At 43.0% G+C, this 14,042-nt stretch overlaps 1 protein-coding gene across 2 annotated transcripts in view; it reads left to right on the forward strand.

The window, feature by feature from the left end:
* Nucleotides 1–14,042, forward strand: part of LOC149467570 (flavin-containing monooxygenase 5-like) — an 86,650-nt gene that overhangs the window by 63,131 nt on the left and 9,477 nt on the right. For both annotated transcript variants that reach the window (XM_089671536.1, XM_089671537.1), the window contains exons 7-8: nt 4,035–4,390; nt 11,253–11,325. In XM_089671536.1, the coding sequence (XP_089527662.1) occupies nt 4,035–4,390; nt 11,253–11,325 (429 nt within the window). The remainder of the gene's footprint in view (nt 1–4,034; nt 4,391–11,252; nt 11,326–14,042) is intronic.

Here is a 14,042-nt window from a genome sequence, read left to right on the forward strand (position 1 = left end):
TCAGGTATTGAAAACACCTGTGGATGTCACCGAGCAGCAATCAAGCATAATAAGCACCAATTAGGCAGCTTTAAAATGACTGTGATACTCAGCTCCTTCTAGACATTTACTGGTGTGGTTACAAACATGGTGAAGGCAAGAGAATGGTCCAGGAAGACAAGAGAAGAGGTGATTTCTCTTCACAGGAAGGGCAATGGCTATAAGAAGATTGCAAAGATGTTAAACATACCAAGAGACACCTTAGGAAGCATCATTCGCAAATTCAAGGCAAAGGGCACTGTTGAAACGCTACCTGGTCGTGGCAGAAAGAAGATGCTGACTTCGACTGCTGTGCGCTACCTGAAGCGTAGAGTGGAGAGAAGTCCCCGTGTGACTGCTGAGGAACTGAGAAAAGATTTGTCAGATGTGGGTACAGAAGTTTCAGCCCAGACAATAAGACGCACACTGCGTAATGAAGGCCTCCGTGCCAGAACTCCCAGGCGTACCCCCTTGCTGTCTCCAAAGAATAAGAAGAGTCGACTGCAGTATGCCAAAAGCCATGTGGACAAACCACAAAAGTTGTGGGATAGTGTTCTGTGGACTGATGAAACAAAATTAGAACTGTTTGGGCCCATGGATCAACGCTATGTTTGGAGGAGGAAGAACAAGGCCTATGATGAAAAGAACACCTTGCCTACTGTGAAGCATGGTGGAGGGTCAATCATGCTTTGGGGCTGTTTTGCTTCTGCAGGTACAGGGAAGCTTCAGCGTGTGCAAGGTACCATGAATTCTCTTCAGTACCAGGAGATATTGGATGGAAACGTGATGCAGTCCGTCACACACCTGAGGCTTGGGAGACGTTGGACCTTTCAACAGGACAATGATCCCAAGCATACCTCCAAGTCCACTAGAGCATGGTTGCAGAGGAAAGGCTGGAACATTTTGGAGTGGCCATCGCAGTCACCAGACTTAAATCCGATTGAGAACCTCTGGTGGGACTTAAAGAAAGCAGTTGCAGTGCGCAAGCCTAAGAATGTGACTGAACTGGAGGCCTTTGCCCATGAAGAATGGGCGAAGATACCCGTAGATCGCTGCAAGACACTTGTGTCAAGCTATGCTTCACGTTTAAAAGCTGTTATAACTGTAAAAGGATGCTGTACTAAGTACTAAGATTGAATGTCACTTGGGGGTTGAATAAAACTGATAATGCTGTGAGCACAGAAAAGACATTTGTGGTTATTTCATTATAACTGTTATGTTATATTTGTCTGACCTACAAGTGCCTCTTTAATGTAAATGTAAGCAAGATGACTGAATGATCAAAAGCAATGTCAAACTGGCCAAAACACTCAATTTCAGTGGGGGTTGAATAATTTTGGACACAACTGTATACCTATTTTCAGACATGTAGTTTATTTAATATTCTGTGCTGTCCCCTAATGGAACTGTCTGCATAATATCTAGTGCTGGGAATCTGTGGCTACTGTGGCACTTATGCATTTATATATTCACATATATGCATACGCTCTTATTGTTGAAACTCTTTTTTGTTGAGATGCCATCTCATTTCAGTAAATTTATTTTACGTATAACCAATCGTGTAATTTTTTACTTTTTCATTTAGTATATATGATTCTTTTCTCTGATAATTTGTTTTTTAAGCTTCGAGGGCAGATAGTATAGTAATAGTTTCACATTGTGTCTTTATAGACCCATTTTTGACCCTCCTAGCCACCAAAGTGGCTCCACTGTCTACCTACAGGTGATCCCTGTGTGAAAGAATCACTTTGGGGATTGGTTTCCTCCCCCTCCTCCTAAGCTACCCTTTTCCCATCCAGCCTTGGCACATCAAGGTGTTGTTGGTGAGCACATCAAGAATAGATAATTCTTTGCCTTTCTTTGTGCAATCATGGCAAGTTAAACGTATAGAAGAAAATTGGATGGTATGTAGGACTTAGATATATATATGTTCTTGATTGTATAATATTAGTGATGTTATTGCTAATTTTAAATCATGTCCACTATACTCTGTAGAGTATTTTGCTGGCCATCCTTCCTCTTCAGCATATGCCTGAAGAAAGACTTTTGTTCTGAAACACGTCGGGTTTTTCACTTGCCTCTCGTTTTCTTCTGGGTCACAAAAGAGGGTGAATCCTCACTTCTCAGCTCATAGCAAGTTTTACAGGCATTTCTTGTCATGTTTGATGAATGATTTTAATATTTGTGTGATGTGTCAAATTACGATGTTTCTTAACAATTCTGTAATAAAATTATTTACATTATCTGTTTTGAGTTGCCTTAAAACTCCCAGTAAAAACTGTTGGGGAACACACCTTTGGGCATTATACTGACACGGTGATCACCCTCAGGTGTCCATACCCCTTCACTCAGGGCTGATAGAGGAGGTAGGGGGAGGGATCTCTCTGCTTGAGTGTCCGTGATGGAGCTACATTTTTGAGGTTCTGTCAAAGCTCTGAGCAGGACATAGGTGGAATTTCGGGATTGTCCCGGGCATTTTGGGTGTGTAAAGTCAGAACTCCTGACCTATAGTCTATACAGTAGCTGACCACACATTATAGATAGTGTAGGGATCTGCTGCACTTTACTGTTTGTAAATAACTGTGCTTCTTAAGTATCATATAATTAAATGTGTACAATCATTTCCTGTCTCTGGGTGATTGGGTTGGAAGCCCCAGAGGGAGAAACTATAAAGGGAGAGTTTAATAACCACGTCCTGCTATGGAAGAGCTGCTGCTGAATCCAGACCAAAAGCAGGAATTATTAGACAATATTTAATACTTTACTATTGTTGCCCATAGCTTCTGGCTGTATGCATAATATTCATAGACTGGTGACAAAAGTATATCTGTCCCCTTGTTATGACACATGCATTCTACCAGATAGTTCAGTCTGTGACACAGTGTGCTTGCATAGTGGTCACCTGTTTATTGCAATAGAGTTTATATGCAGCTCCTGTATTCTAGTTAACCATGTCCTTTCTGGTTTTGGATTCTATAACTAGTGTTCGCTTAGAGCTCAATAACCAGCATAGGCTAAATCAGATTAGGCATCCAACGGCCCACAGGTAGAGGTCTGGTTGCATGGTAAACTAGAAGCTACTAGGGACTAAGAAGCAGAGTAGATAGGCTAACCCTGCGTTCCAGTGCCACTCCATGGTTTCTTCTGGTGAGAAGCTACGCTGCATGCTGGTTGGACAACGGTTGGCAGATCTCCCCATCATCACTTCAAGTTTTCAACGCCAAGACAGACACCACATCATGATCATCATCAGGGGCCCCTGCAACTGGACTTTGCTGAAACATTCATCTGGGGGTGTTTTTATTATTAGCTACAGTATATATAGATATCCGGGAATATGTGCACAATTCCTCCAGGACTCCAGTCAGGCCCTTTGTTGACAATACGTGTTTGTACATTGGATATATGTAGGATTATTAACCTTTTATTATTACATTATTTCCATACTCGTGTATCTATGTCATTTTGGTTAATAGTATTTGCTGGCTGCAGTAGTTCCTCTTTTATCAATTACTTTGATTAGATTGTTGGTTAATTTTCCAGGAAGGGAATCCCCTCTGCTCACAGAAGCCCTGTCTTGGGTGCTTGGATGGAGATAGTGGCAACTTTATTATCAAAAACACTCTCCCACTTAATGGTTCTCATATTTACCTACAGGTTTAGCATAAAATCCTGTTTGGGGAGATCAATTTCTCACCCCCCCATGCCCATTGGGCTATTGCATTCCGATAGCTAGTGGTTGCATCTGATTGGATGCAGCCACTGTTTGGCTGACACTATTCGGCTGACAATCTTCTAACTCGTTCTTTTGGTTTTCCAGTCAAAGGCCGTTGGGTGTGAGGAGGCTGACAGGGCCACTCACAAAGTAAATTTCAGTGGGTTTTTCAGGAATCGGACAAAACTTGTACATTGGTCAAGTTCTACAGTATCAGAATATGTTTAATGCAAAAGCTACCATTTTACATAAATCATGTCTCTACTTACATATAAATATATATATTTATATATATTTACAGATTTTTCGGTCAGCATCCAACAATTAGTGATGATTTACCTAATCGCATTATCTCCGGCAAAGTGCTGATGAAAACTAATGTGACACGTTTCACTGAGACAAATGCCTTTTTTGAAGATGGGACAGTAGAAAAAGACATCGATGTGGTCATTTTTGCCACGGGATATAATTTTTCATTCCCTTTCATTGATGAATCTGTTATAAAGGTTGAACAGAATGAAGTGCCTCTGTACAAAATGGTGTTTCCTGCGAATCTGGAAAAACCATCAATGGCTTTCATTGGTTACATCCAACCAATTGGTGCTATAATGCCAGTCTCTGAGATTCAGGCTCGCTGGGCAACAAGAGTCTTCCAAGGTAAAGAGTAATGGAATTATTCATCTATTTATTGATGTTTAATTATTCTATCATGATTAAAGTGGAACTCCAGGCAGATATAAAATACACGGAAATGGGGGCAGCTCAGTATATTTACATCATGTATTCGTACATGTATTTTTAAAAATATATGCTATTTGTGTAAATACTCAAATTTGATTTGGTATCAACCTCTTGTAGTCCATATACAGCAAATCTCAGACTTGTAGAGAAAGAAGCAGCACAAAAAGCAAGTCATTTGTGCTGCAGTGCAAGGAGCATGCCCATAGGAGGAGAGAGAGAAAAGATCATCAGCCTGCTGCTTCCCCTTTCATTGTCTAATTACAGGCTTTGGGTCAGGACGAGACATACATTTTACTGAACTGTAGCAGAGGTTTCCTGTCCTGCCAGAGAGAGCTGTGTGGTATAGCTTACAAAAAAATTACAACAAAATATATATAGATGACAATTACCCTAAAATATCTGCGTACTTCACAAAGTGTCCATAAAAACAAAGGTGGATATATAAATTAATAAATACATATAAATAATTAATTTAATAGTGCTCAGAAAGTGCCAGTGATTATATGTAATCAAAATCCATTAAAAAAAATCCCAAAAAAAGGAATAAACAATCCTATAGTGATCTCCAATAATCTTCCCAATGCCCTCAATCCAGTGTGCTCAATCCATAGTGCCAGGCCCTCTACCACCATGCACTCGCCAGAAGGCTAATGATTAATAGCCTATAACCCAATCCATAAGGTACCTCCATAGATTGCTCCTCAGTACAGTTGAAAATACAACCGAAATGGAATCCTAGGAGAAAAAGCAGCCTCTGAGGTAACAAATCAGTGGTCCTAGAGAAGACGTTTAATCTTGCATGTTATTTGCATGGAAAATCATTGCAGTATAACTTCCACAGTGCAACATTTCTCAACCACCTGCCATTCATAGCACCCGTTAACAGTATGCAAAATTTCGAGGCACCTCTGTCTAAAACCACTTTCAATTCAGTACACAGGAAGTTACAGGGGCACTGGATTTCTGTCAGGACCATCAGATATATTTCTATACTTGCATAAAATGTACTTAGACTCAGACAACTCACCACCTGCATCTCATCACCTCACGGCTTCCTGCCATCTCCGACTTCCTGCACTCCCTTAGACTATGGGGGAAATATTCTAGTAACTTAATTTCTCCTTACCTCCCGTTATTGGGACTTCTCACTCCTCAACATACCTTCCATCGGCCCACCTTATGAGAACCCCATTGCAGTCCACTGGTGGCGCCTCAGATATACATATGAACTCCTTTCTCTAGATTGCATTAAGTCCTTTGGCTATCTCTCTCTATCGAAATTGGCACCTACCAGAGGGAAATCTCTTTCTCTACATCCAAATTCAACATTACCTTTCAGACATGGTCGCACAAAAACCCCCAACACTTAACTCCTTTTAAAAACAGTTGTAGAAAGGACCAATATTCGAAAGGTCTAGAGTCACTCACAGACACCATGGGCTCAAATAGGCAAGCATACATGGACAGGTGGGAGCAGGATCTCGGCATCACCCTGGATATAAGACTAGAATGCTATTGGGCTGGCCTCCTCCAAATGCTCGCTCAACATATTGGTGCAGGAGAACACCTTTAAAGTGCTATCCCAGTGGTAACTGACCCCTGACCTCCTGTCTAGATTTGTCCCCAATGTCTCTCCACATTTCTTCCGGGGCTGCACTAACTGTGGCACCCTGTGGTGGACCTGCCCTGTAGCCTTTTGCTTTTGGATAAGAGTTTATAACCTACTTTGTTCGGTCCTGCACACTAATTTTGCCCATAACCCAACAGAAGCCCTCTTGAATAAGCCTATCGCACACCTGGGCAAATATCAAAGGAAGCTGGTAGGACATGTGTTCCTGGCCGCACAGCAGACCCTAGCAAGGGCTTGGAAATGACCCTCAATAAACTTTGTCGATTTCAAACAGCATCCCCTGGGAACCATGACTCTGAAAAATCAACCTCCATATTATCAGACACACACCCTGTGATCATTGGCCTTGGGCCCGCACTTGCTTAACATTGATTGGACCCACAGACGCCCCTCCCCCCACCACCCTCTCCAACCATTCCCCCTCCACACTTCTTCCCCTTTTCCTTTTTTTCTCTATTCCTGCTTTCCTTCTATCCTATCCTGACACACTTCATCCTGTCTTTTAGATACCAGGCGCACCCCTCCCCAGTTTTTTAAACACTGTTTATTGATGAATAGATGGAGGATTCCTCATGGGCCTGTTCATGCCGTATCAATACCACCAGTCGTGCTCATTGAACACTCCCATGAGTGGCCTGGTCATTTCTTTTATTTACACCTTTCCTATTTGTTGTTGCGGAGATTCTCTCTCCCTTTGGTATAATTCTTAATGATGTTAAGTGTATTTATTACACATAGTCACTTTTGTACTTTGTACAAAAAGGAAATTTCAATACACATTTTGTAAATAAAAGGACTTTGCTCCATTTAGAGAAATTTTATGTTACATCCTGTTCACTCTATAGGTCAAGAATTGAAGTAAAATCCCCCCAGGGGGACAAAGATGGAAAAATAAAAAAAAATGACTGGGGTTCTACCATTACCTACTTTATTGTGGCTTTATATACACTTTCAGTATATTTTAACCACCTCCCGCCCGCCATATAGTCCAATGACGGGCGCAAGGTGGTTCTCTCATTCTGGGAGGACGTCATATGACGTCCTCCCATTCTCACCGCGCATGCACGGCTTAGGGAGCGCACAACGCGGCGATCAGAGGTGTGCTGTGTCCCTCGGACACAGCGGATCACCGATCTACAGAAAGAGCCGAAGATGTCGGCCTGGTCATGTGATCAGCTGTGTCCAATCACAGCTGATCACATGTAAACAGGGAAATGCCGGTTTTCGGCATTTCTCTCCTCACGAGCTGTCACGCTGACAGCTCGAGAGGAGAGGAGAGCCGGTAATCGGCATTCCGTGGAGGGGACATGTAAACTGATCATCAGAGCACTGATGATCAGTGTGCCCTGATGATCAGTGTGGCCCCAGAAGTGCCACCTGTCAGTGTCCATCAGTGCCAGCTGAACAGTGCCACTTGCCAGTGCCACATCAATTCCAGATATCAGTGCCTATCTGAGTTGCCTTTCAGTGTCACCCATCAGTGCCAGTCAGTGCCACCTATCAATGCCAATCAGTGCCACCTATCAGTGCTGTGAATCAGTGCCACCTATCAGTGCCAGTCAGTGCCGCCTATCAGTGCCGCCGTTCAGTGCCCATCAGTGATAACTGTCAATGCCCATCAGTGCCACCTACCAGTGCCTCCTCATCAGTGCCCATCAGTGCCACCTATCAGTGTCCATCAGTGCAGCCTATCAGTGCCCATCACTGCAGCCTCATTAGCACACATCAGTGAAGAAGAAAGATCACTTATTTACAACATTTTACAACAAAATCTAAGAAAAAACTTTTTTTTTCAAAATTTTCAACAGTTTTTGGTTTGTTTAAGAAAAAATAAAAAACCCTGAGGTGAATAAATACCACCAAAATAAAGCTCTATCTGTCACAAAAAAATGATAAAAATTTCATATGTGTTGCATGACCGCGCAATTGTCATTCAAAGTGTGACAGCGCTGAAAGCTGGAAATTGGCCTGGGCAGGAAGGGGGTATAAGTGCCCTGTAGGCAAGTGGTTAAACACTTATTACTATTGTGTATTGTACTATTTATGTAGCATTATAGTTTTGTGTTATAATTTATGTAGCACAAAATAATTTTAGCATACATAGTTTATGTAATCTAATTATCTGGCTGCCTGTCAAGCCCATCATCCTTATTGAAACCAATAGGCTAAATTGTTGGGTCAAGCCATGCCCCTGCCCTATAGTTTACGTACGTAAACTAAAAGCCTATTAAAGCCCAACTCAAGGCACAGCATTTTGTAAAATCTCCAATTTTTACATTAACTTAGATGTATGGGGTTTATAAAAAAATATATATATACATACATACTCACCTCCATGCTGCAACATTGGTCTGATTCTACAGCTGTCCTCTGCCCCCTCTAAGCTGTAGAACTTGGCCCCTGATTGCTCAGTTGTCACTTTACTCGTGTAGAGTGAAGAGTGGTGACTGTCAGTCACTGCTCTCCGCTCTGCTCCTCCAGGGATCACTGGAGTGCTGAGCTGGAGAGGGGCAGGCACAGCTGACTTTGGCTTTCAGCCACGGGCAGAGAGTCAGAGCCAGCGGTCAATAAAGTAAATAGGTGGAATCCTGACAATATGGTTGGGATTCTTCAAGAGCCTGTGAGCCTGACCCACTGTCAACTGATTTGTATGAAGAGAAGTATGGACATTTGGCCATACATCTCTTTTAACACTGTCAAATTTTTACTAACCAGAAGCTCTATCAACTCCCCTGAGAGCTCCTGATACTGTATGTGCAATGGGAACTGCACTTTTGACTTATCACTGCATCAGAACAAGGTCTATGGACAACACCAGAACCAGTGTTGTGCCTCCTCCATCCCCCACATATCCCCTAGAGTCTAGGGCCTAGACCCTACACTCTGCTGTGTCATTCATAAAGTTTAATAAGGAAGTTGTGATGTATTTTGTGAATGTCATGGCAGACTGAGGGTTGCAGAGGCCCAATACTGAAACCAAAGACTCTATTCCAGTGTAGTGGTGGTCCTGGAATGTGGATCCCACTGTAGATATCAGGAGCTCTCAGCTGAGATAAGAGAGCTCTTGAATTAATAAGAAATGACCGTATTAATGAAAGCCCATACCTTCATCAAAACTGCCAATCCTTCATATGGATCCCCTTATTATGACTATGATACTGTGTTTCTGAACAAATGTATAATTCAGCACAAAATCAAAAATATTGGTACCTGTGAGGCCATCAGTGGCCACCTTTTTATTCATATCTCCTGGGCTACGTACATGGGTAAACAGTGGTGCTGCATATGATTTCCTCCTATCTCTCCCCATTCAGCAGTAAACTACACATCCCATCATGCATCATGCAGTGTCCTGTGTGGGCATTACTTGAGTGGGTTTGTGGATGGTGTCCAAGGGAATAACAGTAGTACAAAACAGTCAAGATTACAAGTGAATGGGTCTAAAAAATACTGCACGGAGCTGGGAAGGGATGTGCAAAAATAGGCACTAAGTTCAAAATCTTGTCATAGCTCCATCCATAGCTCTTCTATATGCTGATGTGATAATGTCAGCAATATTCCAGATCAATTTACAGAAGAGGTGGTGAGGGGACCAGTCCCCTGGGAGCAGCCCTTATTGTCTGGTCCCCTGGACAGAAAATACTAACATTCTGCATCTGAAAGAGGACTTTGAGAAAAGGTCTCACATGAATGTCGTTGCTTCAATACAACTTAAATTATTGCTAGTTGTCTGTTTGCCTACCACAATGTTCTCCAAACTGTGGCCCTTTGCTTGCCTTTATCTGGCCCTTGAGGCATTATTCCTGCCACTAACAACAACAATGGGGCATAATTCCTGCCGCTGTTAACAATAATGGAGAATTATGCCTTCCACTGACACCATAAATGGGGCACTATTCTTCCATATCTTCCCCAAATACGCTTGAGGTGATTGTAGCCGTATTACTGCACTTGCAACAGAAACAATTGAGTACTGACGTGATACTTTTTTTAATTTGCACTAACATACAATTTTGAGGACAAGCTTTTGGGGTATGTCCCCTTCTTCAAGGTCCAGGCAGTACCTTGAAGAAGTGGACATACCCCAAAAGCTTGTCCTCAAAATTGTATGTTAGTGCAAATAAAAAAAGTATCACGTTAGTACTCAATTGTTTCTTCCCCAAATACCAAAGATGAGGAATTGTTTACTCCCATGCAGCACAGTCCAGCCCACTTAAAGTCTGAAGGACAGTAAACTGGCCTTTTCTTTAGAAAGTATGGAGACCCCCTGGCCTAACAGACTGAGAGTGGGGCTTTAGACCCAACTCACACTAGGTTAGCACATGAAAGCACACTTTTTTTGATTTTGCATTCATTTGAGAAATGGTGCATATCTCATCAGGACTGGAGTTACATCTCAGGAGCCTATAGGCAAAGAATTGTGAAGCACTTCCCCCCCCCATTTACAGTATTGCTTGGAGGTTGTGTCTCGTGTCGCTGCGCCTGTGTTTGATGCCGCAGCAAAACCGCAGCTGGTAGCAGTCCACGGCCTCAACACAAATGTGTGCAATATATATATAAATTCAACCGCATTATAACACCACACTGCCATGATATAATGCACTTTAAAAATATATATAGCTAGATATATAACAGTCATAGGTGTGCACTCCAAACCAAAGCTCAAACATGTGTTTGAGTGTGTGTGTGTTGCCAGTTAAAGAAGCACAGTGCTGAAAAGCAAAGAATAGCCTGGTCAGGAAGGGGGTAAAACCTTCCAGCGGTCAAGATGATTTTTATCTGTCATTTTTAATTGTTCTCACATGTGTTAAAATAAAGGTTTGATATCCAATCAGATATCAAAGCATATTTTTAACACGTGTGAACAATAAAAATAACAGTTAACAATGAACTTAAAGCGTATGTATTGCCGAGGTGGTGTGAGTGTGTTTGATCTCTCAGAAGTGTTGGAGGCTGGGGCTTAGGTAAGTTTTTTTTTTGAGCAAATGGTTTGTTTGCAAATGGCTTTTTAGTTATGTTGGGGAAAGGAGGAAATGAGGATGAATAAAAAAAAGCAGACCTTTATATGAGCAACTTATTTTTTAATTTTTATAGCTGTATATAAAGTTGGGCTTTAAATGTTATTAACCATGTCTACACTTATCTTAGGTCTTGCCAAGCTTCCATCCATGAATGAAATGAAGGAAGAGATCAACAAGAGAAAGAAAGACTTGGAGAACAGGTTAGCCAATCTCCATGCACAGAATTGGTCAAAAAGTTTGAGGAATTGGATCTCCACTTTTACGCCTCTTGCACATGGGACACCTGAAAACACCATGTTTTTAGGCATTCATGCATGCTTGCATGAGTGCATGCTGATTTTTGCAGAAGTCTACATTGACAATTTTAGGCATTCCATGCATTATGAATTTTATTTTTGAATACTTCTAAGGGGATGCAGACACTGCAACTTTTTTATTATTATTATTATACAGTATTTATATAGCGCCAAAACGGTTTGCTCAGCGCTGTACATTATAGTGGGGGACAGAACATGAGACAATACAGCAACAAACAATACACGAGGGGTTCGAGGGCCCTGCTCTTTCGCGCTTACAATCTAGGAGGGAGGGGATAGTCGCACAGGAGGAAGTGGCTATGGGGGATGGAGTGGTAGGAGGAGTGGAGGAGATCGGCAGTTAGGTGAGGGTGGGGTAGGCTTCCCTGAGGAGATGAGTTTTCAGGGTGCACCTAAAGGTGAGGAGGGAAGGTGACAGTCTGATGGATTGGGGTAGTGAGTTCCAGAGGATGGGGGAGGTCCTGGAGAAGTCCTGCAGTCGGGAGTGGGAGGTGGAGACCAGGGAGCTAGAAAGTAGGAGGTCTTGTGAGGAGCGAAGATTACAGGTTGGGTGTTATTTGGGTATCAGGTCGGTGAGGTAGTTTGGGGCAGTGTTATGAATGGCTTTGTATGTCAGTGTTAGTAGTTTGAATTTGATGCGTTGGGCAATCGGGAGCCAATGGGGGGAATGGCAGAAAGGGGTGGCAGAAGAGGAGCGGTTGGTAAGGTGGATGAGTCTGGCCGCTGAGTTCAGGATAGACTGAAGTGGGGATAGCCTGTGTTGGGGTAGGCCGGTGAGGAGGGAGTTGCAGTATTCCAGACGTGAGATAATAAGGGAGTGAACGAGTTGTTTAGTAGTATCTGGGGTTAGGAACGTACGTATTTTGGAGATGATACGAGGTGGAGCCTGCATAAGCTTGCTAACGATTGGACATGGTATTGGAAGGACAAGTTTGTATCTAGAGTGACACCTAGGACTTTGGCTTGCGGGGTGGTACTGATGGTGGCGTTGTTGGTCGTGATGGAGAGGGTGGGGGCGCGGGCTGGGGGGAAAATTAGGAGCTTGGTTTTGGAAAGGTTCAGTTTGAGGAAGTGGAGCGACATCCAGTCTGATATGTCGTTCAGCAGGTGGGTGATACGGGTGGAGACTGAAGGGGTGAGTTGAGGGGTGGAGAGGTAAATTTGCGTGTCATCGACGTAGAGGTGATAGTTGAAGCCGTGGGAGTGTATCAGTTTGCCGAGGGAGGAGGTGTAGATGGAGAAGAGAAGGGGCCCGAGAACAGAGCCTTGGGGGACCCCAACAGAGAGGGGGAGAGAGGGGGAGGTGGTAGCGTTATAGGTAACGCTAAAGGAGCGTTGGGAGAGATAGGAGGAGAGCCAGGAGAGAGCGGAGTCTCTGATGCCGAGGGAGTGTAGTTTATCAAGGAGGAGGGGGTGGTCAACTGTGTCGAAGGCCGTGGAGAGGTCAAGGAGTAAGAGGACTGAGTAGTGGCCATTAGCTTTTCTTATTAGAACACTGAAAGTGCACCAGGTGCTTATAATGCACCAGACCCTCCTATTCAGGAACATTTATTACTTACAGAGGATTGTTTTTTTTCTCTTGTTCAAACATTTTATTAATTTACAGAGCCAAAGGAACAAACATAAGGCATCTCAAATACATGTATATGAACAAAACAAAACAATAAAAAACATAAAAGAAAAAAAGGTAAAAAGGGGGGGGGGATAAGGAAGAACAGGTTGCCCTTCCACAGAAAGGGATAGCAATATGATACACATTTAACAGTTGAAAGTGTTGCATAACAAGGGAAGGTGAGACATGGCAAGCTCTGGGAGAAGAGCAATATTTCCTTGAACTACATGAGGGTTCCGCATAAGGCCACAGAAAAAGGGTTAAGGTAGGAGAGAGAGAGGAGGGGAGGAGAATAGGAAGAACCAGAGGCAGGTACTGAGAAGGAGGTAGGAAGGTGTGTGATTTCCGGGGGAGAAAGGGTATTCTCTGGACCAAACCAAGGTATAATTTAAATGAAAATGGTAGGGCCTTCACAAGGAGGGACTAGATAGTGCTAAGGGAGAAGCAGCGTATCATCAAAGTTTGGCGGAAGGAACCGGTCCAACCATGGAATCCATATGGTCAGGAATTTCGGGACCAAATCTAGGACGGTAGCTTCCACTTTGGCATGGATCATTGCTTGGGTAACTTCATTCTTAACTGCAAGGATATTCAGAGATGGGTACTTCCACACTTTGGCCATGATCTGTTTAGCTGCTGTGGTGAGTTATAGGAGAAGTTTAAATTGAGATTTAGAGATAGAGGGGGATGAAGATTTAAGAGGGCTACAATCGGATCTGGTGGTAGTGGTTGAGCAAATAGCAGGGATAGCATGTGAAAAATTTCAGTCCAGAAGGTTTGGGCAACCGGACAAGACCAATAAATATGAAAGTAAGTTCCGACCATCGCACAACCCCTACAGCATTCTGGAGGGTAGCCAGGGGTATATTTAGCTATCTTCGCCAGGACTAAATACCATCATGTCAAAACTTTGTAGTTAGTCTCTACGGCCACCACATTCTGCAAAGAGGACTTGGCAGCTGACCAGATACAGTCCCAATCTGTAGGG

This window comes from Staurois parvus, unplaced genomic scaffold (genome assembly GCF_062004578.1).
Source record: "Staurois parvus isolate SC_StPar_1 unplaced genomic scaffold, SC_StPar_1.0 ptg000106l, whole genome shotgun sequence".
NCBI lineage: Eukaryota > Metazoa > Chordata > Amphibia > Anura > Ranidae > Staurois > Staurois parvus.